This window comes from Callorhinchus milii, unplaced genomic scaffold, assembly GCF_018977255.1.
Source record: "Callorhinchus milii isolate IMCB2004 unplaced genomic scaffold, IMCB_Cmil_1.0 Scaffold1, whole genome shotgun sequence".
NCBI lineage: Eukaryota > Metazoa > Chordata > Chondrichthyes > Chimaeriformes > Callorhinchidae > Callorhinchus > Callorhinchus milii.
In genome coordinates this window covers 129000492-129025263 of record NW_024704742.1, presented here as the reverse complement: position 1 = coordinate 129025263, position 24772 = coordinate 129000492, and the positions used below count along the sequence as shown (strand labels likewise).

Below are 24772 nucleotides of genomic sequence, written 5' to 3'. Positions count from 1 at the left end.
GAATTGGTTTGTGAGGTTTCTTCTGAAATACACCGACAGGTTCATGTTTAGAACTAAAGATGTTAACCTAATCTTTTATTTTCCACTATCGGATCGAACCGGGGTATATCCAGCATTTCCTCTTCTTGATTTCAGATTTCCAACATTCAGAGTTTTCATTTACATTTCATGAAAAAGTTTGATTAGGGCTTTGGCTTGCAAGATTAACAGGAGCTGAATGGGAAGCATTCCTGCTCCCAGTGACTGGTCTGTCCATTGAAGTCCTACCAATGAGCCAGACTGGCTGGTCCATCATCAGCAGTGTCCTCTGAGTACGCCAGAACTGTCTGGCTCAGGAACCCGCTGACCAAGACCACCACAAAGAGTTAACTCAAATCCCACATTCTGTTGCTAAATATGTCACCTTTGGAGCCATTTTAGTTCCAAAACTCCCATTTCCCCCCCAAGGGGGACAATCACTAGATTTTAGAACATGGTGTACTTTGTACTATTTTCATGGCTTCATAGTGTTAGCTGTTAACCATATCTGACCTACTCTATTGCCAAAACATGTTCACTTTAGCTATAATTCAGAGTATTTTAGACAAAGTGTAGTTATACTTTGTCTAAAATACTTTGTCTAAAAAGATAATAATAATCCCTCCAAAACCAAAAACAATAATAAATTGGTCATTTTCAATCTACGACTGTTTATGGGACATTGCTGTGCACAATTGGCTGCCGCGTTCGCCCACAAATATACAGTCAATTCACTTTACAGTGTGTTCTGTGAAGCGCTTTGGGACGTCCTCCCGACGTGAAAAGCGCTATATCAAATGCAAGGATTATTATTATTATTATTATTATCGTGTCATTGAGACGTCTCAAAGTGCCTCACAGAATATATTGTAGAGTGGATTGACTGTGTTTTGCATATAGGTATACCTAGCACTTAAATGAAATGATGATCAGGCAGGTTTTTATTGGGTTTATTTGAACAAAATATTTAGCAATATCTTGATACACAGTATATACAGCTTGTAGAAGGGGAAAATATATTTACATATCTTCTCAAACACATTATATAAATCTTAATATAGAAAGCACAAAAAATAAGGGTTTATTGTTGAAAAGTATTCACTTAGAAGAAAAAGATCTTAATAAAAATGACATATTTTGCAGCTTTGCTCAGGTATAAAACATACCCGGAATACTTCTATGCTACTGATATTTTGCATAAGATCTGTTCTCCAGAAATCAACATAGCCAAAGTTTATTTTTGGAACAAATAAAACTGTAGCTTTAACAATCACTGCTCTGCAGTATAATACTGTGCAGGCAACTCACATACTGATTTTTCCTTCAGATGTCGAGAACATGTTTTCTCTCGCCGAGCAGCCAATATGTCCTCATTTTGCCTTTACCCTTCAAAAGAAAACAGAGCAAAGGTCACTCACTTCACTGGTGAAAGGTCATGCTTGAGTTGTTAACTCATATATCTCTGATAGCCTCTATCTGTGCTGTACGAGCTACGATTCTGACTCTGACAAATTGGCTTCCTGTGCATTTCCTGTTTTTATTTCACATTCCCCCAAATCCCGTCTTTGACTTACCTCGTTGACCGCTATATATCATGTAGAGGTTGTAATTTTTAATGAAATCCACCAAGATTCAATCTTTTGCACATTAACTAATTAGTGGTGTGGGTGCTAATGATCATTTTTCTTGTTTACAAGTTAAAAGCAAATGCTTCATTGACAATCAATAATTAGACCTTACAAGATCGGTCTGATGGTAGTGCAGAGGGGTCAGGGGATGCGCAGCAGGTCAGTTTCAACAGCGAGGGGTTGGGGGGCAGAGGAGTGGCAATCAACATGAGGAATTTGGTTTATGCCAGTCAATAATTAGACCTAACAAGATTGCTTTGGATGAAGAAGTTCCTTCGGTCCATCTGGTTTCATCCCTCCAGAATACCCACCTTCCTCCCATCACAGCATCAAGCTGCTTTTTAATTGAGTCTGGTGTCCCGGCTTCAACCCCATTCCCCCTTCCTGGCAACCTGTTCCAGCTATTAATTGCACTCTGAACAAAAAACACTAAAGCTGAACTAAACAACAGAATTAAAGTCTGCGTAATTCAATTGCACTCCTCGTCTGCATTCACATTGATTCGCTCAGTTGACAAGCAACAGCTGAGAAGAAATAATCATATAAGGGTTGACATTGTCTTCACTTCCTTCCTGGTCATGGGCCCAAAGCAGAGCTAAATAAAATCCACTGAGACCATTGGAAAACTTTCAGATCAAGACCTCATGTCCCAAGTGAGCAGTATTACTGATTAATCCCTCTAAATATGTTTTATGAGGGCGGGTTAGTCATTAAGCTGAGAAAGTTAATGTTTTGGACACTCAAGGTCAGCATCAGGCTCATCCAGGTCATCCTTAGAAACACAGACATTTTACAGCACAGATGAAGGCGTCAGGGTAGAGTCTCAGAGCGCTTGACATTAGTTATCTATCTAGTTCTCTCTTGAAAGCTAATATGTTTTCTGCCTCGAATCCTGCACTTGGCAGAACATTCCACACCCTGACAACTCTCCATGTAAAAATATTGCTCCTAACCTCCCTCTTTTGCTACCTTGCTAACGATCTTAAATAGATGCCCCTAGTCACTGACTGAAATAATGGAAATAATCTCTCACATTCTACTCCATCAAAACGCTTCTTAATTTTAAGGGCCTCTTTCAAATCACCCCTCAACCTTCTCTGTTCCAATTAAAATAAGTCTAGTTCCTCTAATCCCTTAAAGCAGACAGACAAAGAACAAAGCTTCCTCCCTCTGGTTTATTCCAAAATGTGAGCAAATCCTCCAAAGAGCATTGCTATTGCACCAGCACAGTTTTAATTTCATTTCTCACAATAGCCATCCTTATAGCTTCTCGAATGTCGATCGTCATGACCTGAAGTGCAGCCAGATTAGCAATGTGGGCCGTTTGGAATTGGGTTGAGATTGTTGGAAGACTTTACATGGGAGAACTCCTCAGACAGCAGAGAGAGGAACTTTTCATCTCACCAATCTAGCCTGCACAAAACACAAGCATCTAAGGGAAAAAGCCCTGATTCATAATGCTACCCAACCCAACAGGATTTGACATACTGTGCAAACTCTATAAAACAAGTTGCTTTGATGAGCTGAATGTTTTTGTTCCTTCCACAACTTCTTCTTTCCCTTCCACTCCTGAAGCCAATGGAAGGTGCCAGTGCACACATTTGTATGCCAGCAGGAGTCCAAGGATATCACTCTGACCAAAATCTTCCTTTGGTTTGTTTTGCTTCGGGTGCTGAAGCTAGTTGTAGTAGCCCCATTGCTTCCCTGCCTAGCACTAACTCACACAGCAGGGATTGGAATGCAACCTGGACATTTTAAGTGATTCATATGCCGACTGACACATTCAGGAACGTGTGTGTATGTGAATGTGACGATTGTGTGGTTGTAGTTTCAGCCAATGTGCCCCGAATCTCTGGAAATCCCTGCCTCAATATTTCCATCTTGCCCGCTCTTTGCCCATCTTCAACTCACACCTGAAGACCTCCCTCTTCAACCATGCTTTCCCACTCTTTCCAGCTCAGTGTCACACCACTGTTAAGCACCCCAAGACGTTTCCCGTGTGAAGGGGACTATATATTATGTAGAGATTGTATATTTAATTAATTCCACAAGGATTCAATCTTTCGCACATTAATTAATCAGTGGTGTGGGTTGTTAAAGACCAATTTTCTTGTTTACGAATTAAAAGCAAGTGGTTCCATTTAAAATATTTAAGCATTTCGCACATCAAAGATAAAAGAAATGAATAATGCTTTAAAATTAGTCATGATGGATGTCTTCCCACTGGTGATGCAAACAACTGCTTGGCTCAATAAAAGTTCCAATAAAAATGTTGCTGGGAACCAAACCGACTATAAATTGTACCTTCATTTCCACATCTCCACGGAGATCCAGTTCAAAACTTCCAAACTCATCCAGAACGCTTTTGGTTGCCGAGGATACGTGGATTTTCAAGGCTACAAAAAAAAGGAAGGGAGAGAAAATGTGGGCAATCAGTACAGACAAGGTAGGACAATCAACAATATTAATAGTGTTTGATCCATGTGGAAACCCATCACAATACTTAAGGGTATCCAGACCAAGTTGAAATTTCCATATATTCCACCTACACATGGAAATCCCAGATACAGATTGTTGGAATAGAATGTGCACTCTCCCTGGAGGGACACATCCTGCTTAGCTAATTATAGAAAGCACTAGGAACAGGTTGGCAAGAGTGAAGGTTTGGGACCTCATAGTGTACATTGTCTAACCAACTAAAACCACATGGCTTGTCATTGATTGCATTTTATATACGGCAGAGTAAACAAAAAGGGAGATAAACTGGTATCATGTGAACTAACATCAATTGGCAGGTTTCTTAGCTCCAGTGCTTTGTTTTGTGTTGAGATTTTTTGCATATATAATATTTTAGGAACGTCCTCCAAATCTAACATCAGAACAGCAAACAATTCTTCCAAATTCTGGCCTACTGGAGTCATTTTTTTGCAGCCTTTCGCAATTTATTTGCAAGGAGAGGTTGCAAAATACTATTAATCTGTGCCATAGGTCAGCTTTCAAGGAAGCAGGGGTTTGTAAATAAAAATACAATGCAAGGCTCGATTGTGGCAGCTTACCATGAAGTGATTGTAAAACATTCTTATATGTTTGAATTACAACATACTTTGGAGAGATTTTTTGTGGTCAAATTCCATCGGGGGACATAAAAGATCCCAATTTAAGTACAGAACTTTGGACCAAAATGCTTTATTCTTCAGGATAAACAGTGAAGAATTGGGTGCAAGTGGCTCTTCTCAAAACAGTCCAGTTTTGTTTTCGTTACTCTTTCCTACAAGCAATTTAATTTATTTTTGCTGCACAAAAAGCGAGCTTGTGACCCTGAATAGAATACTTCAAGCTGTGACACGCATTCAAAAACACAGGCCACACAAAGATGAAGCAGCATTGGAAATAATTAATTCTTTCTAAGGAGCTGTGAATGTTAAAATTTCTTTCTTGATCAACCGGGTGTCTGATACCTGCAGAAACCTTGCTTTGTCCAAACCAGACTGAGAATTCCACAATAAAAACAGAATTCGCTGGAAACACTCAGCAGGTCAGGCAGCATCTATGGAGAGAGGAATACAACTCAATTTTGTCTCTCCATAGATGCTGCCTGCCACGCTGAGTGATCCCAGCGACTTGTTTTTGTTTCAGATTTCCTGCATCTGCAGTATTTTGCCTTTTGAAAGTTCTAATATGTATGCCAACTATGCATGGAAGATTCCCTGTATCTGGAAAGGGATGTACACTCTCTCTTCGGAGGGATGCACTCTGCTTACCTAATTTCAGAGAGTAATAGATGCAGATGCAACACGCTTCACACGGAAGCCAATTAATGCTCAGCAATATCCCACAAATAGCTGTGAAGCGAATGACCAAAGACAGTTGATAACAGATTGAACCTCCTTGTGTGACAACATTGAGAAGTATCTTGCCGTTTTATTGTAGTGATCCAAAGCATTTCATTTGGTAAAAAAGGGGTTCTTCTCACTCTGTTCTTTTTAATAGCTTAATTATATAGAATTACTATAAACTATTACAGCACTGAAACAAGACATTCAGCTCAACAAGCAAAAGCTGGTGTTTTCACTTCACATGAGCCGCCACTCATCTTGATACCCTTTCCTGTACCCCTCTATTCCCTCTCCATTCATGAATGGATTGAATTTCCTCTTAAATTTAATCTGGCACTAAGTTCCACATTCTCACTGCCCATTATGGAAAGAAGTTCCTCCTGAAGATCTCGCTTGTAGATCTGCTTGTTAATTAACCACTTTCTTAACGGCACCACCTACCCTCTCCAGTAGATTCCATACGAGATGCTGTATTAACCGTGTCTCCAAATAAACAATAGCGAGGCATTTTTAAGCCAACAACCCCCGCGCACACTGGACCTGAGGAAAAAGAAAAGACATTTTTAAACTTATTGGGGGATTTAGTAAGTGAGATAAATGAAACCAATGTTTGTTTTGCTTGCTTCAAGTCCTCTGCCCATCCACTGCACTGCTGGTCAGTGAGTTTTAACTCTGCCATTCTGCCTCCTTCTCCTTCTGGAATTCAATCCGACTTGCTCCCTCCCTGCCTGCCTCAAAATCCACCTCAAGACCTATCTTTTGGACCTGGTCACCTTCTCCCCCCCAACTGACCAGTCCTTCTGAATACCTCCTATAACAGTGCAGTGTTCCGCAGCACTGTATTCGAGTGTCAGCCTAGACACATCCAGCAACAACAACAACAAATTCCATTTATATAGCGCCTTTCATATCAGGAGCACATCCCTAGGTGCTGGACAGTGAAGGGTTTGCACCTGAGCTAGGAGTTAGTGTCAAGAGGTGTAGAGGGCAAGGGGGACTCGAGGTAGGAGGGTGACCGAAGGTACGGTCAAAGAGAAAGGTCCTGTGCTGCATCTTCAAGAAGGCAAGGGAGGACGTGAGGTGGAGAGGTTCTGGGATGGAGTTCCAGAGGCTGGGTTAGAAAGGCTGAAGGCCCAACCACTGATGGTTGAACGGGCAGCACAGGGGACACAGAGCAGACCAGGGCTTGCCAAGTGGAGGGAGCGGACAGATCAGTAATAATTTAGTTGGTCGCAGAGACAGGCAGGAGCAAGACCATGGAGAGCTTTAAAAGTGAGGACGAGGATCTTGAACTTCTAACTCAGAGATAGGAGTGCTGCTCAACCAGGCCAACACCTAAAACTTACCAGTGTGCATTCCTATTCGTAGCTTCAGCTGGTCATTGGGTCTGTGCTGTATTTTAAATGATCTGACTGCTTCAAGCAACGCTAAGGACATTCGGGCAGATTCCCGGGCATGGAGTTTACCATTCCTTACAGGAAGGCCTGAGACAACCATGTAGGCATCTCCAATGGTTTCCACCTGATAAGAAAATAAATGTGTTAATTTGTCTTTAATTTGTCTCCACTTGTCTTTGACCGCGCCTGTAGCCACCTCTCCCTCGCTCAGTGTCCAACTCCACCGTTGTGCAATGTTCTGAGACCCGTGAAGGATATTATATAAATTCACGTTACTGTTAAAGATGGAAGCTCCTCCAGTTCAGTAAAATAAGGCATTTCTATGTACACACACAAGGCTGTACACACAGACAAATAAGGAGATGTGTGGGGAAGACATTGCAAAGAATTTCCTCACTTCAGCTCCTAAATTGCACTTAGTCCAAGTCAGTAAGACCATTTTGTCTTAAAATTTAAGATAATGCGTGGAATGATGGAAAATCTTAAATTCAGTCTTAATTTGGAAGCCGGTTCTTTTTAAGGACTTCTGGAAAAACAACCAAATTTAAGAATTCCCCACAATCCTGAGCCATCGGACCATGTGGAATTTCAGTTGTCAGATTTTTTGAGTTAATCACATTATTTATACTTCGATCTGTATGAGTGAAACCCACCAACTGGAGTCATAAGAGCATAGGGAACAGTCGTATAAATGGAGCTGCTCTGATTAACCAGCAGTAACTAGAGCAATGTTCCCCTCAGCTCAGCGGGCACCAGCCTGCTTCATGTCCTCCATTCCACCTGCTCCACGATCAGTGGTCGAGATTTACTGTACCATGTAATGAATGTGTCCATTTTAAGCAAATGCAGCAGCCAATTTGCTCATAGGAAATCTTATTGTTATTTGTTTGATGCTGGTGGGAACGTTTAGCTGTGCATCTCCCCACAGGAGAGCAATCACTTCAGGTGAATCCAATTTATTGTATGAAGTACTTTGAAATGTTTCAAGATCTCAAAGGTTTCAAAGTATTTTATCAAATGCAAGCATTATTACATATAAGTTTTAAACATTCTGCCGCTGTTTAAAATGTAAGGTACATACACACCTTATAGACATCAAAGTTGTCAATAATAGCATCAAAACAGGTGTAAAGGTCATTCAGTAAGGTCACCACCTGCAAAAACAAAAGAACTATCTTGAAACCGAATTAAGCAATACTCGGTAGAAATAAGAAATGGTGAAGAAATGAAAAGTAATTAGCGTTGCATTTGATATAGCGCTGAGATATTTCAAAACGCTTCACAGAATATATTGTAAAGTAGATTGACTGTGTATTTTTAGATTATTAGGATTATTAGAATAGTAGGGGTATGAGGACTGAAATGATTGCTTTTAAAAGAGCCAGCACAGGCACAGTGGGCCAAATGACCTTCTTCCGTGCTATCAATTTCTATAGTTCTAAAGACACACATTTTTGAAACATTCATCTGTTATGAAAGGCACTATTGGGTCGAAACTGATAAATATGTTGAATTTGTGTTTTTCTACACAACACAAGGTCACTACACACTTCACAGTATATTCTGTGAAGCACTTTGAGATGGCCTCCTGATATAAAAGGCACTATATCAAATTATTGTAACTTAAAAGCAAAACTACTTCAAAATTAAAGACTTTATTAAAGAAGCTCTGAAATGTGACATTAACACATTTAATGCTAAATTCCACTGGGTCTAGACCTTGGCTTAAAATGTAAGGTACATACACACATACAAAATGTAAGGTACATACTTGGGTTCTGATTTACGCTGAATTACAGAAAGTTGTAAAAATATTTATTCTTTCTGAAGTGAAATTTGTGTTGGTGCCAATACTGAGTGCTCTTTTGTTGAGGCTGTACCTGCAGAGGCGTGCTCTCCGCAGACATGGAAGTGAAGCCGATGATATCACTGAAATAAATTGTGACACTGTCAAATGCCTCTGCTTGTACTGTCTCGCCCCACTTCAGCTGTTCCGCCACAGAGCTGTAACAAAGAGTGATGAAGTTTTAACTGAGTGCAAGTCACAAACACTTTACATCATAAAATCCGATATACAGAACATGGATGATTAGGCATTTGCGTCTTCATCAATCTAAATGTATCTCAGAACATCAAATCAACATGCAGTATAATAATAATAATCCTCGCATGTCTTCTCGACGTCTCTAAGCGCTTCACAGAATAGACTGTAAAGTGAATTGACTATATATTTGTGGGCAAAATGAGGCAGCCAATTGTGCACAGCAGTGTCCCACAAATAATCGTGGATTGAAATGACCAATTTATTATTTTTTTTTGAGGGATTATCATCAGGCTTGTGGAGTAAGGAAACTTACACAAGGTTTTGCCCTGCCGAGAATTTAACCCAGGTCTCTCTCTTGCAAAGCAAATGCTCTAACCACTGAGCTACAGGACACCACATATTACAATCCTGCTTGAAACCATATCTTCTCTGTATTTGAAGATGGTAGAAAGCAGGCTCAAAGAGGAAGATCTTGAGGCAGACCATAAAGGATGTGAGGGAAGGAGTGATTTGAAGGGACTCTGGGATAAACATTCAGAGAGTGGGAGGCAGAAATGCTGAAAGCTTGAAAACCAATGGTGTGCCAGGGGATGTCAAGCAGGTCAGTGCCCACTGAAGGGAGGGATTGGCTGGGTTGGTTGGGTTAGTAGGTCACAAATGTAGCAGATGTAGAACGGGGAAAGACCATGTAAGGATTTAACGTTAGGATCTTGAACTTGATCGCCTGGGAAATGGGGAGCCAATGGAATTGGGCGAGGATGGGGTGACAGGCTTGTGCAGCCTGGTGTGAGTAAGATAACATAACTTTCCCGAATAATAAATGGGATGTTAATGGTTTAAGTCTTACATAGTCATTGATGGTATTAGGATCCGCAGAACATGTATTGATGGCGAAAAGAAAAATATTTTCAATTAAGCTACAAATGCGACACAAAGGCATTGCAGCTTCACTGAGTGCTTTATTAATCCTTAAACCATTTTAACTGTATCCCTGTACAGTAAATCTTCAAAATGCACACTGCTGAAATGCCATTGATTCCCTGATATGTTTAAGTCAAAAGTATTATCTTTTTAAAAAGGCAATGACTTTATAAAAAGCTTTTTCCTATTTCTTATAAGATTTTTCACATACACCCCTTTAATTGTGATAGAGTAGACTGTATTAATGTCCGATTTACTTTGACCAAAACTGTTTAACATTACAGCAATTTTGCCTGAAGTGAAAGCAAAATATTTGCAGGCCACACAGTTACTGCTCAGTCCATAATAATCAACTCAAGGATCATATTGTATCTGATAGAGCCTTGCATTTTGGGGGGAATCATAGCATTTACACTGCACTAGTAGTAATCTTGCTAGGTTGGCAATTAACGTAACATAACATAACATGTAGGAGTAGGCCATTCGGCCCTTTGAGCCTGCCGCGCTATTCAATCATGGCTGATCTTCTAATCTAACTTCAGCTAATACTATAACCCTGCCTTTCCCCATATCCCTTAATCCCTTTTGCAAAAAGAAACATATCTATCTCAGTCTTGAATATGTTCAAGGACTGAGCGTCAACAGTCCTTTGGGGTAGTGAGCTCCATACTTTCACCACCCTTTGAGTGAAGAAGTTCTTCCTCAACTCAGTGCGAAAGGGCTGGCCTCTGATTTTAAGGTTGTGACCCCTGGTTTTAGTTTCTCCAACCAGGGGAAATAATCTCCCACTATCTACTCTATCATGCCCTTTGATGATCTTATAGGTTTCTATAAGATCCCCTCTAATTCTTCTATATTCTCAAGAGTGTAGGCCCAAATTGGTCAGCCTATCCTCGTAACTCATCCCCTTCAGCCCTGGTACTAACCTAGTAAATCTATGCTGCACCCCCTCCAAGGCAAGTACATCCTTCCTTAAATAAGGAGACCAAAACTGCACACGGTATTCCAGGTGTGGTCCATACAGTTGCAGCAAGACTTCCCTACTCCTATACTCTAATCCTTTCATAATGAATGCTAACATACTGTTCAACTTCCTAATTGCTGCTGCATCTGCAGACTAACTTTCTGTGATTGGTGTACAAGACACCCAAGTCCCTCTGGACACTAACACATTCCAATCTCTCCCCTTCTAAAAAATAACCCGCTCTACTGTTTTTGCTACCTAGGTGGATGACTTTGCACTTCCCTACATTATACTTCATCTGCCACCTACCTGCCCAATCACCTAACCTATCTATGTCGCGCTGCATTTTTTTAATGTCATCCTCTGTCTTGACACTTCCTCCTAGTTTTCTGTCATCTGCGAATTTAGATATATTAACTTCGATGTCCTCAGCTAGATCATTGATGTAGATGGTAAATAGCTGAGGCCCAAGGACCGATCCTTGTGGCACTCCACTAGTCACATCCCACCAATCTGAAAAGGACCCGTTTATCCCTACTCTTTGTTTCCTACCCGTTAACCATTCCCCAATCCACGTTAATATGCTCCCCCCAATTCCATGGGCCCCTATCTTTTGGACTAACCTTTTATGCGGCACCTTATCGAATGCCTTCTGGAAGTCCAAATAGACCACATCACCCTTATCTAGTTTACTCGAAATATCCTCAAAAAATTCTATGAGATTTGTCAAACATGACTTCCTTTTTGTAAAGCTATGTTGACTTGGCCTAATTATATTGTGCTCCTCTAAATACCGCACTACCACATCCTTAATCAATGATTCTAAAATTTTTCCTATCACTGATGTGAGACTAACTGGCCTATAGTTCCCCATCTTTTCCTTTCCACCTTTTTTAAATAATGGTGTGACATTTGCAATCTTCCAATCCATGGAGACTGTTCCAGAATCCAAGGAATTTTGGAAGATCAGACACAAGGCCTCCACTATCTCATAAGCTACCTCTTTTAAACGCCTGGGGTGCAAGCCATCCGGACCAGGGGATTTGTCACTTTTGAGTCCTAACAGTCATCCTAGCACCAATTCTCTACTAATGAAAATTTCCCTACGTTGCTCCCTGTCCTTAACCCCTTGGTGCATCTCTATTGTTGGCAGACTTGTGTTTTCTAGGGTGAAGACAGATGCAAAGTACCCATTTAGGGACTCTGCCATGTCTTTATCCCCATTACAACTTCTCTAGTCTCTGACTGAAGTGGACCTACATTTACCCTCACTAGCCTATTACTCTTAATGTATTTGTAAAAACTTTTACAATCTGACTTAATGTTTCTAGTTAGCTTACCCTCAAACTCCTTTTTCTCGCTCTTAATGAGTTTTTAGGTTTTTTTCAGAATATGTACATGATAATAACTAGGAGCTATCAAACTACAAAGTCAACATGCTTCTAGTAGTACTCGGATGTTTAAAAGTGGAAGTATTGTTGAACTTTTCACATATATCGCATAGTTGTAGATATATCTGTATTCTATTGCCTATTCTTGGATAATCTTGGAGATGGAGGACAACCCCAGGTTCCTTTTCTCCATCACGAACTGACTCCTCCGCCCACCCTCTCACGCCTCACCCATCCTCACCTCAAATGCCAACTGCGAGGCGATGCTGGGCTTCCTCAAATCCAAAGTTGAGGGAATCTGCTCAGCTGCCTCTGCCACTGCAACATCCTTCCCATCTACTCCTTCCACCCCAGCCCCTACCCACCCCTCCCTCCACACCTTTGAACCTGTCGCCCCCTCCTCTCATCACCACCATAACCCGTATGAAATCCACCACCTGCTCCCTCGACCCCATCCCTATCCCCCTCCTTACCTCCCAGCCCCACCTCCTTGCCCCTCTACTCACTGACATAGTTAACCTCTCCCTGTCCTCTGGTACTGTTCCCACCCCTTTAAAAACCGCTATCATCACTCCTATCCTTAAAAACCCTCCCTGGACTCTTCTCTGTTCCCTAACTACTGTCGCATCGCCAACCTCCTGTTCCTCTCCAAGGTACTGGAACGAGTTGTTGATTCTCAGCTTCACTCCTTCCTCTCCCGCCACTCCCTTCTCGAACCCCTCAACACAAAGTGACAAATGACATTCTGTCCATCTGCAACCAGGGCTCCCTCTGCCTCCTCATCCTCCTTGACCTCTCTGCTGCTTTCAATACTGTCGACCATTCTATCCTCATCCACCGCCTCTCCTCTCACCTCAACCTTCATGGCTCTGTCCTTGATTGGTTCTGATCATACCTCTCACACCGCCTGCACTTTATCTTCTCAAATGGGGGCTTGTTTGACCCCAACCATCCTTTCTACCCCACATCTGTGCCATGACCTGCTCCGCCTTCCCCCACCTCCGCAACGTCGCCCAGCTCTGCCACTGTCTCACACCGCAGGCCGCCAAAACCCTAATACACGCCTTCATTACATCGAGGCTCGACTATGCAAACTCACTCCTTGTCTGCCTCCCCAACTCCTCCCTCCACAGGCTGCAGATCATCCAGAACTCTGCAGCCCGTGTCCTCTCCTGCACTAGGCTCTGTGACCCTATCACCCCCATTCTTGGCCAACTCCACTGGCTTCCCATCACACAGGATACAGTTCAAGATCCTGGTCCTCACCTTTAAAGCCCTCCATGGTTTGCTCCCCCCTCTCTCTCCGACTTCCTAACACCCTACCACCCTCTTCGCTCCCTCCGCTTAGCGGGCTCCGGCCTACTTCACGTCCCCCGCCTTGCTCACCTCACTATCGGCGAGCGGGCCTTCCGCCACCCTGCACCCACCCTCTAGAATTCCATTCCACAGTCCCTCTGTCTTGCCCCCTCCCTCGCCAGCTTCAAGACCCACTTCAAGACCCTCCTCTTCAACCGTGCTTTCGATATCCCTGCTTTCCCCCCTGCCCTACCCCATCTCGATCCACAGCTCGGGTCTGTAACTGTCTGTCTGTCCAGCGCCTTTGGGACATCCTCCCGACGTGAAAGGCGCTATACAAATGTAATTTTGTTGTTGTTGTAGTGTTTGATCACACCATTTTGAAATACTTGGCTCAGGATGATAGCATATAGGTCTTTTCATATCGGGCCTTAGTTTTGAGAGAGGCCTTCACTGATGGAATAAAAATATGCTACCTGAAATAAGTTCCAAGACAGCATCGATGCATAGCATCAAGTGATTAATTGTGTATAAAATTGGTAACAGAGACTAAAAGGAAGCCTGGCGAAGGAAACAGAATATTTTATATCAGGGGTAGTGAGATTGGGTATGACTCACATTGTTGGGCAAAGCAGAGCTAACTCTGTATCAAACAGTTCCATATGATCTGGCTTGGCAGTTCTAAATGTTGAGCATGGGTGTCCCATTACCCTGCCTTAACAAGCCTGATCTATTGGACCTTTCCAGTTGATAATGTGAAATCATCAGAGCTGACAAGCTGAGGTTTAACTCTAGCCAGCAACACGTAATTTTTAGTTCTTGTCTTGAGTCGCAGACTGAAACTCATTTTACTTGTGACCTTTAATAGCTGTTAGAAATCATCATTGATTCAAGCTGTGTTGGAGTGTGTAGCTCCTTAAGATTAAAGCTCATAGAAAGCACTATGGTAACCAGCAGTCTCAGACTATTTCTTTCAGTATTTTGTTGGGTACATTATTGGGTAAGGTAGACACAGAGCTAAAGGTAACACTCCCCATCAAGCTCTGTGTTAGAGCTAAAAAAAATATTAAATAAATAATCAGCACCAAAGGATCTTAACCCACTGACTAATATTCTGGATGCTTTTTATCAAAGTAAAGAAGGAGACGCAATAGTTTCCCTTGGCTTATGAACCAATATCTAGAGGGAGTACATTCAGAATCGATCATAAAACACAGGACAGAAGAGTTTTTGTTAATTACCGGGATATTATATAACCCAGCACTGTATTAGACTGTGTGTCTCAAAGTTTCAAAGTGGGGCTTGAACTCCCAATTTTCTGTACCGGAGGCAAAAGTGCTACTGTTTAATGTTTACTGTCATGTATGAAGAAGAGCAAAATAATAAAATGATAATAATTCTAATAATCCTTACAATTGATTTAGCACTTATAACATCAACCCATATCAAAGGAAAATGATGGCAAGTGTAAGGCTTGGCTATTATAATAATGACCCTTGCATTTGATATTGCATCTTATCTCATCGTCAAAATGCTTCCAAGCGTTTCACAGGATATACTGTAAAGTGGTGTAACTGTATTTTATGGGCGAAAGCAGCAGCCAATTTGCGCACAGCAAAGTGTCAAACATGAAAATAAAAGCAAAATTAAAGAGCTCTTTGCGATGCAGGGGGATCTTACTGAGGTAATATTTGATAGAGCAGATTTTCTGCTTTCCTCTTCTCCTCAAGGTAGGCCTGTGTCCTCTCTTCTACCAACTTCTCCAGGTTATTGGCATACTGCTCCATCCGTGAGAGCAGGTTGTCCAGGATACTGCTTCTGCCCTCTCTGAAACAGAAAATACAAGGATACAAGTAAATGGTGAGGCACGTTCCCGCCAGCACAAATGCAAAAGTCAATTTATTTCCATCAGTCCACCACGTAGGTGACAAATTTGAACTTGTGTAAATTAAACATTTTGTTCAGTGGGAGTATATATTTCTACTAGGTGAGGTTAACAATCCTGGTCAACATTCCCCCCACCTGGATAAAATTGGTCAATCATTTCATTGCTGTTTGTGAGATATTGCTGTGTGCAAATTGGCTGGCACGTTCACTCATTATACTTTACAGTATATCCTCTGAAGTGCTTTGACATGTCTTCCACACGTGAGCAATGATATACCAAATGTAAAGATGATTATTATTAAAAAGTGAACTGGAGCAGGCCTATACTTTACGATCAATCACAATTTTTGGAGAAACATGGATTAATTTAGGTTTCTACCCCAGGTGACCTGACTGTTTTTCAGCCAATCCTGGAGTCAGGCATGTGGAATTGACCAGTTTCTAGGCCAGACAAGTATACAGTACTTTGGGGCATTGCTGGTGACATACCAGCCAGCATGAATCATTGGCAGGCTTCAGAGTGGAAACCCAGTTAACTGCAATGTCAACACATCTCAAAACATTTTTACAAGAAATTGCCTTCAAGTGTAGTGATTGTCTATTGCTTCAAGCATGAAAACAAAGGTGTCTTTGTGATGCAGTGTGGATCCAGTCTACATTGGGGGCAGGGATTCTTCCCACTCGGCTCTTGTTAAACCTGTAAGGATTGTTTTAGCTGGACAGGCAGCGGGAAGCTTGCCAGGCAGTGCTCTCAATGGCAAGCTTTGATTTAAGCAGCTTAAACTTCAGCAGTGCCCCAACACACACTCTGGGGTCCCCAACCCTTGGCTCTTGTCAACCTACACCTAATACTTTCTGAATTAGGTAAGCAGGGTGCGTGCATTCCAGACACAGGAAAATGTCCACGCGTAGGTGGCATACATATGCTGAACTTTCAGTATGTTCAGATACTCTTAATCCAAATGGTGCTGGGTTTCCGCATGTCTTAGACACTCGGCTGACTAAACCCAATTGATCTGATCACATCACAGGCCTTACCAGTTGAACTCAAATCAGAAATTAATCCATAATAATAATAATAATCCTTGCATTCGATATAGTGCTTTAAATAATAATCCTTGCATTTTGATATAGCGCTTTTCACGTCAGGAAGACATCCCAAAGCGCTTCACAGAACACACTGTAAAGTGAATTGACTGTATATTTGTGGGCGAACGCGGCAGCCAATTGCGCACAGCAATGTCCCACAAACAGTCGTGGATTGAAAATGACCAATATATTATTGTTTTTGGTTTTTTGGAGGGATTATTATTAGGCATGTGGAGTAAGGAAATTTGCCCAAGGTTTCGCCCTCTGCCTGGAATTGAACTCAGGTCTCTCACTTGCAAAGCGAGTGCTCTAACCACTGAGCTACAGGACTCCACATGTCTTCTAGATGTCTCAAAAGCGATTCACAGAATAGACTGTAAAGTGAATTGACTGTACATTTGTGGGCAAAATGCGGCAGCCAATTGCGCACAGCAGCGACCCACAAACAGTCGTGGATTGAAGTAATCAATTTTTTTTTGAGAGATTATTATCAGGCAGGTGGAGTAAGGAAATTTGCCCAAGGTTTCACCCTGCCGGGAATTGAACCCAGGTCTCTTGCTTGCAAAGCGAGTGCTCTAACCACTGAACTACAGGACTCTGCCACAGAAGTGCTACCCTGGCAACCCAATAATGTCCCAAGAGAAGAAAAATTGTCGATGGCACTTCAGGGGTTAATAGTTATAAAGAGAGATAAACTTTCTGAGCCCTCACTGATTTTTGAGTTCTTTCTTATTAATATGCTATAAGTTTAAAACTGCTGTGTCAAAGGCACGCTGGGAACTGGCACTTTACAGAATCTCTCTCCCACATAGAAATGCTTCAGTGAGATTGCTAATGGGGAGTGGAGCTCAGTCAAGTGTCAGCAACCTCAATAGCCTGAACAATTCACCTCAGTGGAGTCCTGGGAGGAGGGGGAAAATTCTGCATGGTGGTTATCGAATACAAATAAGAGGTGTCTAGCTTAAGATGTTTCAATAAAATCAACGAAATAGCAACTCGATGTGGGAAAAATGCAAGCAAATTGTGAAACTATTTTTTTTTCAGCACTGTATTTATTATTTGCCAGGTTGGTTTAGGTTAAAGCTAACCTAACCAGTTTTATTTGGACTTTGCAACAGGAAGTTCAAAGAACTTCCAAACGGTCAAACAGCCCTTTTGTTTTCATAGAATCGTAGAAATCTATATGCATTAAGCCCATCTCACAGAGTAAGATGGCCATTCAATCCCACTGCCCTTCCCTATCCCCATATCCTTTCAACACTCTAATTTTCATGATTTTTTTCTGGAGTGAGCGCTGCCCCTTCATTGATGTGCGCAAATTGGGCTGCCACAAATATACAGTGACTTCCCAATAAATCCTGTGAAGCACTTTGGGACAACGTGAAAGGCACTATACCAAATGCAAAGATTATTATTATAATGATAGGGATGGTTTTCACCCAGTAGTTTTCTCTTCTTGCTAAATTGTCGTGAGGTTTATGACTCCTTAAGTCAATAAGTCAGATTTGGGGAGGGTGGGGGAGAGAGGGATAACTTTTTCTCAGATACAATCTATTAATCTATTCCTGACTGCTTCACCAGATCAGTTCGGAGGAAGAAGAAGACCTGTCAGTCCATCTGATCTCTTTCCTGAACACTCACCTGCCATCCTCCCATCCAGGATCATTCAACCTGTTTTTTAAACGAGTCTAGTATCCTGACTCCAGTCACCCTTACTGGCAACCAGTTCAAGTTATTAATTACCCTCTGGATAAAGAAAGCTTCCTGCTGTCTGATCTGAAATTGACCTTTGAAACTCTAAACCTACGTCTCTCTTGTTCTTCTGTCTTTATACATCCTAAAATGTTCTGGCTTTAATTTTTCAATCCCATTTACAATGTTATATACTGTACTTTGTTCCATTAAGTAGTGCAAAAGCTATCTGGTAGAGGTTGGAATGTTCAAACTTCTCCCTAAGGGAAGAATCTTGGGTTTTCCTCCAGCAGCTGTAACCTAACCTCCCTTTCACACCACTCTGATACCACAAATCCTTCTAGTTTTTTTTTGTTCTTACAGACACATGAAGTGGAAAAATTGATATCAAGTTTACAGCAGTGAGGGGAGCCACCAGTACATAAGTATAGTCCAGAGTGGGCCATTAATCCTATTCCATTCAATATGCCAGCTGATCCCTTGTCTCCCAGTCAGTTGTTGCTTTGGACTTTGAATCAGCAGATTGATTCTGGCTTTGAATCCCAGTGGATCTACTTCACTCTTTCAAAATCAATAACATGAAAACATATAAGGCGGTGATTTGAATCATTCTGTCTGGTGCTGGTGCTGGCCTTTCCCACAGGAGCTATCTGTTCCATTCCCATTTCCTCTCTTTAAAAGAACTGTAGAAAACGCAGATCCAGTCCAGATTAACCATTTTCTAAAATTTGGCCCAATCTTAAATTTTGACCACAAAAGATTCACAGCCAATCCTGACTTCCGCCATTCATTGATTCGCAAACGTTTATTTTAGTGCTAGCTTTTCCCTCTGTTCTGTACTTGCCTGGACAATCAGATGGACATTGACAATCAGATCATTAACAACAACAGCAACAACAAAACTTGCATTTACATATTGTCCTTTACACTGGGTAGCATCTCAGAACGCTGAAATCACCAAGTTAAAGCCAGAATAGAAATCATACCCTCAGCAGACATAATAATAGTCATTATATAATAATAATCCTTGCATTTGATACAGAGCCTTTTCATATCTTCAAGACGTCTCAAAGCACTTCACAGAATATACTGTAAAGTGAATTGACTCTATATTTTGTGGGCGAAACATGTAGGCCAATTGCACCCAGCAGTATCCCATAAACAGCCATGGATTGAGTGTTCAATTATTATATTTTCTAAGGAATTATTACCCCCGGAAAAGCGATCCGCCAATCGGCTCACAACCGGGTTCCTACTTACTACTAGGTAAACAGAGGCCTGAGGAATAAGAAAACTTGCCCAACTTTTCACCCAGCTGGGAATTGAACCCTGGTCTCTGCTTGCGAGACAAGTGCCCGAATGAATACGCAACAGGACTCCACAAAAAACTATTGGAAAAAAATTGAGGTTTTTTTGCACCAAATTAAAAGCAAGCTTCGTACCAGAACAATACAGTCATTATCATCCTACTGAAATGTTTCTTGGGCTTACTTGTTGAATCTTCTGATCAGGATCTTGATTTGGCTAAAATCAGGCCTCTCAGCAGGGTCCTCTGCCCAGCACCTGGCCATGAAGTGGCCCAATTCTTCACTGTGGCGATTGATGTCTGTGCTGGGCCTGAAGTAAGGCTTTTGACCATTTCTGACCTTCTGAACAATTTCTGAAACGAATAAGGTTTGTAGTGAAATGCCTGGTTAATACAAAGTCCTTTATAATATGGTGAAGGTCAAATATGCTGTCAACCTTTGAAGCAGTGGATAAAGCTCATAAATGTAGTGGTATCAAAAACAATTGCAGTATGGAAACTTCGTAATAAGTCCGACAGGACAAAGAGGAAGGAGAAAGCAAGCAGAGGCGTGATGCCAGTTACCACATTTTATTTTTAGTTGAATACCAGTGGCTTAGATTACATGGGTTTGTTTCCTGTACTGGCGCTATTTTATCCAGAATCTTGAACTCATAGCCAAAATGGTATTTTTGTTATCTCATTGTCTCAAAGCACAGTCTGCTCTATTCTATTCAGCAACTCAGGGCAAGAGATAATCAGCACATAACCAATTGCATTAATCTCAGACACCACTTTCTTATCACTGAGATGGAATTCTAAAGAGACATCAAAAGATTAAATAGCCCTAACTTGACATGGGATGAAGTTGTGTTCTCTCTAAGATTAAAACAAACTCCGCTTTATTCATCCTGCACAGACAGGACGATACTGAAAGATTAAAAATTCCATATTTGTAAGGCACCCAACTAACAAAAAAAATTATGAGAAGAATGTCTCACTCAGTTTATTAATTAAGAAATCCATAAATAACTTAATTTAGAAATGCTTTAAGAAATAACCCCCAAATTATTATCGCTCAGCAGACAACTCAGTAAATACCAGCAACTGATACCAGGTCTTAAAGGGTTAAATTATGGGGACAGGTTGCATAAACTTTGCTTGTATTCCCTTGAGTTTAGAAGGTAAAGGGATAATCTGATTGAGGTGCTTAAAATGATTAAGGGATTCGATAGGATAGCTACAGAGAAACTATTTCCTCTGGTAGGAGAATCCAGAACAAAGGGGCATAATCTTAAAATCAGAGCTAGGCCATTTAGGAGTGAAATCAGGAGTAGTGAAAATCTGGAATTCTCTCCCCCAAAAGGCTGTGGATGCTGGATCCATTCAAATTTCCAAGACTGAGGTGGATAGGTTTTTGTTAGGTCAGGGTATCAAGGGGCAAAGGCAGGTATTTGGAATTGAGGTAAAGATCCACCATGATCTAATAGAATGGTGTAACAGCCTCAAGGGACTGAATAGCCTATGTAACTTCCGGGGAAGGTCATGAGCCAAGACTGGAATTTCAGCTTGGGATCCCTGGCTGAAAATACTCTTGCAGCTGCCGTCCAGCCATTGGCAGCAACAGACAGAGGAAATAAACGTCAAGAGCAACCATTGAGAACATTTGGGCCAGTTCTAAGTTAGTCAAAACATTCTGCTATCTTAATATCCACTCGGCATTGGAAATGAAGGATTTGTAAGTTTCTTGCAAGATATATTACATTTCCAAACAAATCTCGCTTGTAGCCATCAAACATAAGTTGGAATTTTATGCTGTTATGTCTTACATTTCTGCCTGACACTCCATGATTTATATAGATGGAATTACCAAAGGGATATGACTGAAAACCAAAGTTCCACCTAACCTCCAGTCATCACTCTTTCACCTATATTCTGGAAACAATGATTGTTCTTGTACAGTGCATGAAATTGATACAGCACTTCATCAAGATGGGCTTTGATTACTTTCCTGGATGTAACAGTGGGCGAAAAATACTTGAAAGGTGAAATATACCTTTTGGACTGAGATCCATTCCTTCTATGTAAAATGGGCCATTTCTCAAGGCAATTTCTTGAAGAATAATGCCGAAACTGTATATGTCTCCTTTCTGGGTACCTTGAGGAGGTGCTCGCCCCCATCTTACTAACTCTGGTGCTGTCCAAAGTTTTTCTGTTGCAAAGAAAGAGTGAATGGTTAAAAGCAATCATCTCTTTACAGTTATCAGAGAAAATGTACAGGATAGAACCGATTAAAAACACCCTGTTGCTCTCCTCTCTGGAGCTCTACCGATCCAAGTGCTCACTGTAGGTGAATGCTGTGCAGTTGGTAATGTGGCGCCCCAAGGCAAGCAGTGCTGAAAGAACCAATATTCATTGGTCTCACCTTGCAGATGCATGCATCAGGAGACTGCAACATTTCTCACGCTCTTAGCCCATTGTCTTAAAATGTTAAGCTTATGAGGAATTTGGGAGAACTCTTCAATTCAATCTTAACCTTAAAAATGTGAAGGCTGAATTGAAACATTTTCCATTTTCTTGCAGGTTCTTATATTGTAAACCCATACCAACCCGGCCGCTCATTTTACTCAGCGGCACCGCCCTGTTTCACATCTCTTGCCCTACCCACCTCACCATCAGTGGATGTGCATTCAGCCTATCTGCCCCCACTTTCTGGAACTCCGGAGTTCCTGACTCATAGGAATTCCCATAACACATACTCACACACAGTGCATAGCTCCCATATAACATACACACGACTACATGAAATATTAGTAAACTGGATTTAAATTATGAAATGTGACTTCTGGCTCCGGAATGTTATATTGCAGGATTTACTGACTCAGGATTTGCAGAATAGCGAATCACAAATCCCAAGTTAGCAAAATGTGGAACAAAATGGCGGCAAGAAAACAACTGAAAGAAATGCTACAGCTGCAAAGAAGACGAGGCAACATGCTGAACCATGACAAACCTGCATCAGTATCAAGAAGTCAGTGGCTTGATGACACCACATGAAAGTTTTAATGCCTCAGTTATACTACAGGCAACAGATTGACCTAGTACCTAGGCTTAGACCTACCCATGATCTATCCTGTAAGCACAATGCTTTTTGATCATGCTTATGGTCACCTCCCCGCCCCTCCTTCTCCCTATGGCTGTTTGCCAGCCTCCACCACTATGAAGAGCTCTGGGATGCTATCCCGCATGAAGGGCACTATATAAATGCAAGTTGTTGTAGTTGCAGATCTACTCTCACCCCCTCCTAATGATTGCCTGGAATGCTAAAAGCCTCTGAGTCATTATTACCTTACCTTTTGGAATAGGGAATGGTATATGATATGGGGAGAAAACAGTATTAGGAACACACACAAAATATAAAGAGATTGGCCACATTTATTATAAAACAAATACTGTTGTTTTTTCCTATTATCACAATGCTTTCAATTCCCATACAACATTGTAAAAGAGGATGACAGATAGTTTAATAAGTTCTGATGTTAGGGCAGACGATGTGAAGCAGGGCAGTGCCTGCTGAGCGAAATGAACAGCAGTGTTGGTATGGGTTTACAATTTAAGAACCTGCAAGAAAATGGTAAATGTTTTAATTCAGCCTTAACATCAGAACATCTGATGTGCCCGTTCTGCCGAAGGGTCGTGGAACCGAAACGTTGACTCACTTTCCTTTCTCCATAGATGCTGCCTGACCTGCTGAGTGTTCCCAGCGACTTCTGTTCTTGTTTGTTGATAGTTTAATAAGCTTCAGTTTCTGCCAACCATCATAATTTTCTTCATATTTACTTGTTTTTGTTTCAACAATTTTGCTTTTTGACTGAGTCACCCACAAAGCATAGAGTCAATTCACTTTACAGTATATTCTATGAAGTGCTTTGAATCGTCTCAAAGACGTGATAAGGTGCTATTTCAAACACAAGGTTCATTATTATTATAAAGTCAGAGACAACCCTGGCAATTGGTGAGCAGCCTCACTACATTTTGACTTGTTATATAACACAAGGAGCATTTTATTGACCCTAAGTGCTGAATTATAATGGCATCAGTCTGTTGTAGGGATATCCCCTTCCCACATTTGCTTTTCCTTCCTTTGCATGTTTGTCTCCACTAGACAGCTTTACTCAGACCCCAAACTAGCTGAATCTTGGGCAGTCAGTCAAGAGCTTGAATTTTCCCAAGTGCTCAACCCTTAACAAGATTATAGGACAGCCAGACAGATACAGGCTGAAACTCACTTGCATAGAGAGCGTATGAATCTTCATTGTCACACGTTAAGCGGAAACTTGCCAAACCATAATCTGTGATTTTTAGCACAAAGCGACTGTCCACCACACAGTTGGATGATTTAAGATTCCCATGTGAGCTAATAATACTGTTGTGTATAAATGCCATTCCCTGTAAAAGAAACAGAAGAGGTTGGTAAAACCGTTCTCAGGTCATCCTGATATGTTCAAAAAGCATACGATATTGATGGAGCTTGATCTTTGATTAACAATCTCCGACTCTTCAGTGATTATGATCCCTGACTTGCTACCCCACTTGGGTGTCTGTCTTGGCTCTGCCCTCCTCTGCCCACCCTCTTCGCTCAGCTAACACTTCCCTGTTGCATGTCCCCTGAACCCTCCATGCTACCATTGGTGGCAGTGCTTTCAGCCTCTACATACCTCTGGAACTCTGGAGTGCAAACTCGTTCCCTGGAGAGACGCACTGCTCTGCTTACCTAATTCCAGGAAGTATTTTTAATCCCTGCCCATGAGCCAGGCTGGTTGGTCTGCCATAGACCGAGGTACTGCAGACCCCAACTGGCTCAGGAACTAGACAACTGAAACCACCGGCTATAGAGCATCAACTCCATTCTGGTTTTCCATTGCCAGGCAGGTCACCTTGGAGCCAGCTCAGCCCTAAAGAACCGTGGGAATTTACAGCATGGAAGAAAGCCATTCAGCCCATCGTGTCTGTGCTGACTCTTAAGAGCAATCCTTTCAGTCCCATTTCCCTGCCCTTTCCCCATACCTCTGCAGTTTACTCCTTTTCAGATATGTACCTAACTCCCTTTTGAAGACCAATATGAATTCTGCCTCAACCATCATTCCCAACAGGGCATTCCAAATTCTAACTATTCTGTATGTGNAAAAAATTCTGCTAACCTCCCCATTTGCTTATTTGCTAACTATCTTAGCATCCCATTTACTCTCTCTCCCCCACCCCCCACAACATCCACAAGGGATAGTTAATAAACCATCCCAGACATGTCGACAGTAATTCAAGCC

The 24772-nt window shown here is 41.6% G+C and overlaps 1 protein-coding gene across 1 annotated transcript in view; it reads right to left on the bottom strand.

Moving 5' to 3' along the window:
* Positions 1–954: 954 nt before the first annotated feature.
* The window catches only part of LOC103181010 (atrial natriuretic peptide receptor 2), a 63064-nt gene continuing 39246 nt past the window's right edge, over positions 955–24772 (bottom strand). The window contains exons 13-22 of the mRNA XM_007897193.2: positions 23738–23897; positions 21505–21660; positions 19655–19823; positions 15176–15322; positions 8760–8883; positions 7965–8033; positions 6829–7003; positions 5924–6022; positions 3951–4042; positions 955–1404 (exon numbers count right to left, since the gene is read on the bottom strand). Of these exons, the coding sequence (XP_007895384.2) occupies positions 1342–1404; positions 3951–4042; positions 5924–6022; positions 6829–7003; positions 7965–8033; positions 8760–8883; positions 15176–15322; positions 19655–19823; positions 21505–21660; positions 23738–23897 (1254 nt within the window). The 3' untranslated portion in view covers positions 955–1341. The remainder of the gene's footprint in view (positions 1405–3950; positions 4043–5923; positions 6023–6828; positions 7004–7964; positions 8034–8759; positions 8884–15175; positions 15323–19654; positions 19824–21504; positions 21661–23737; positions 23898–24772) is intronic.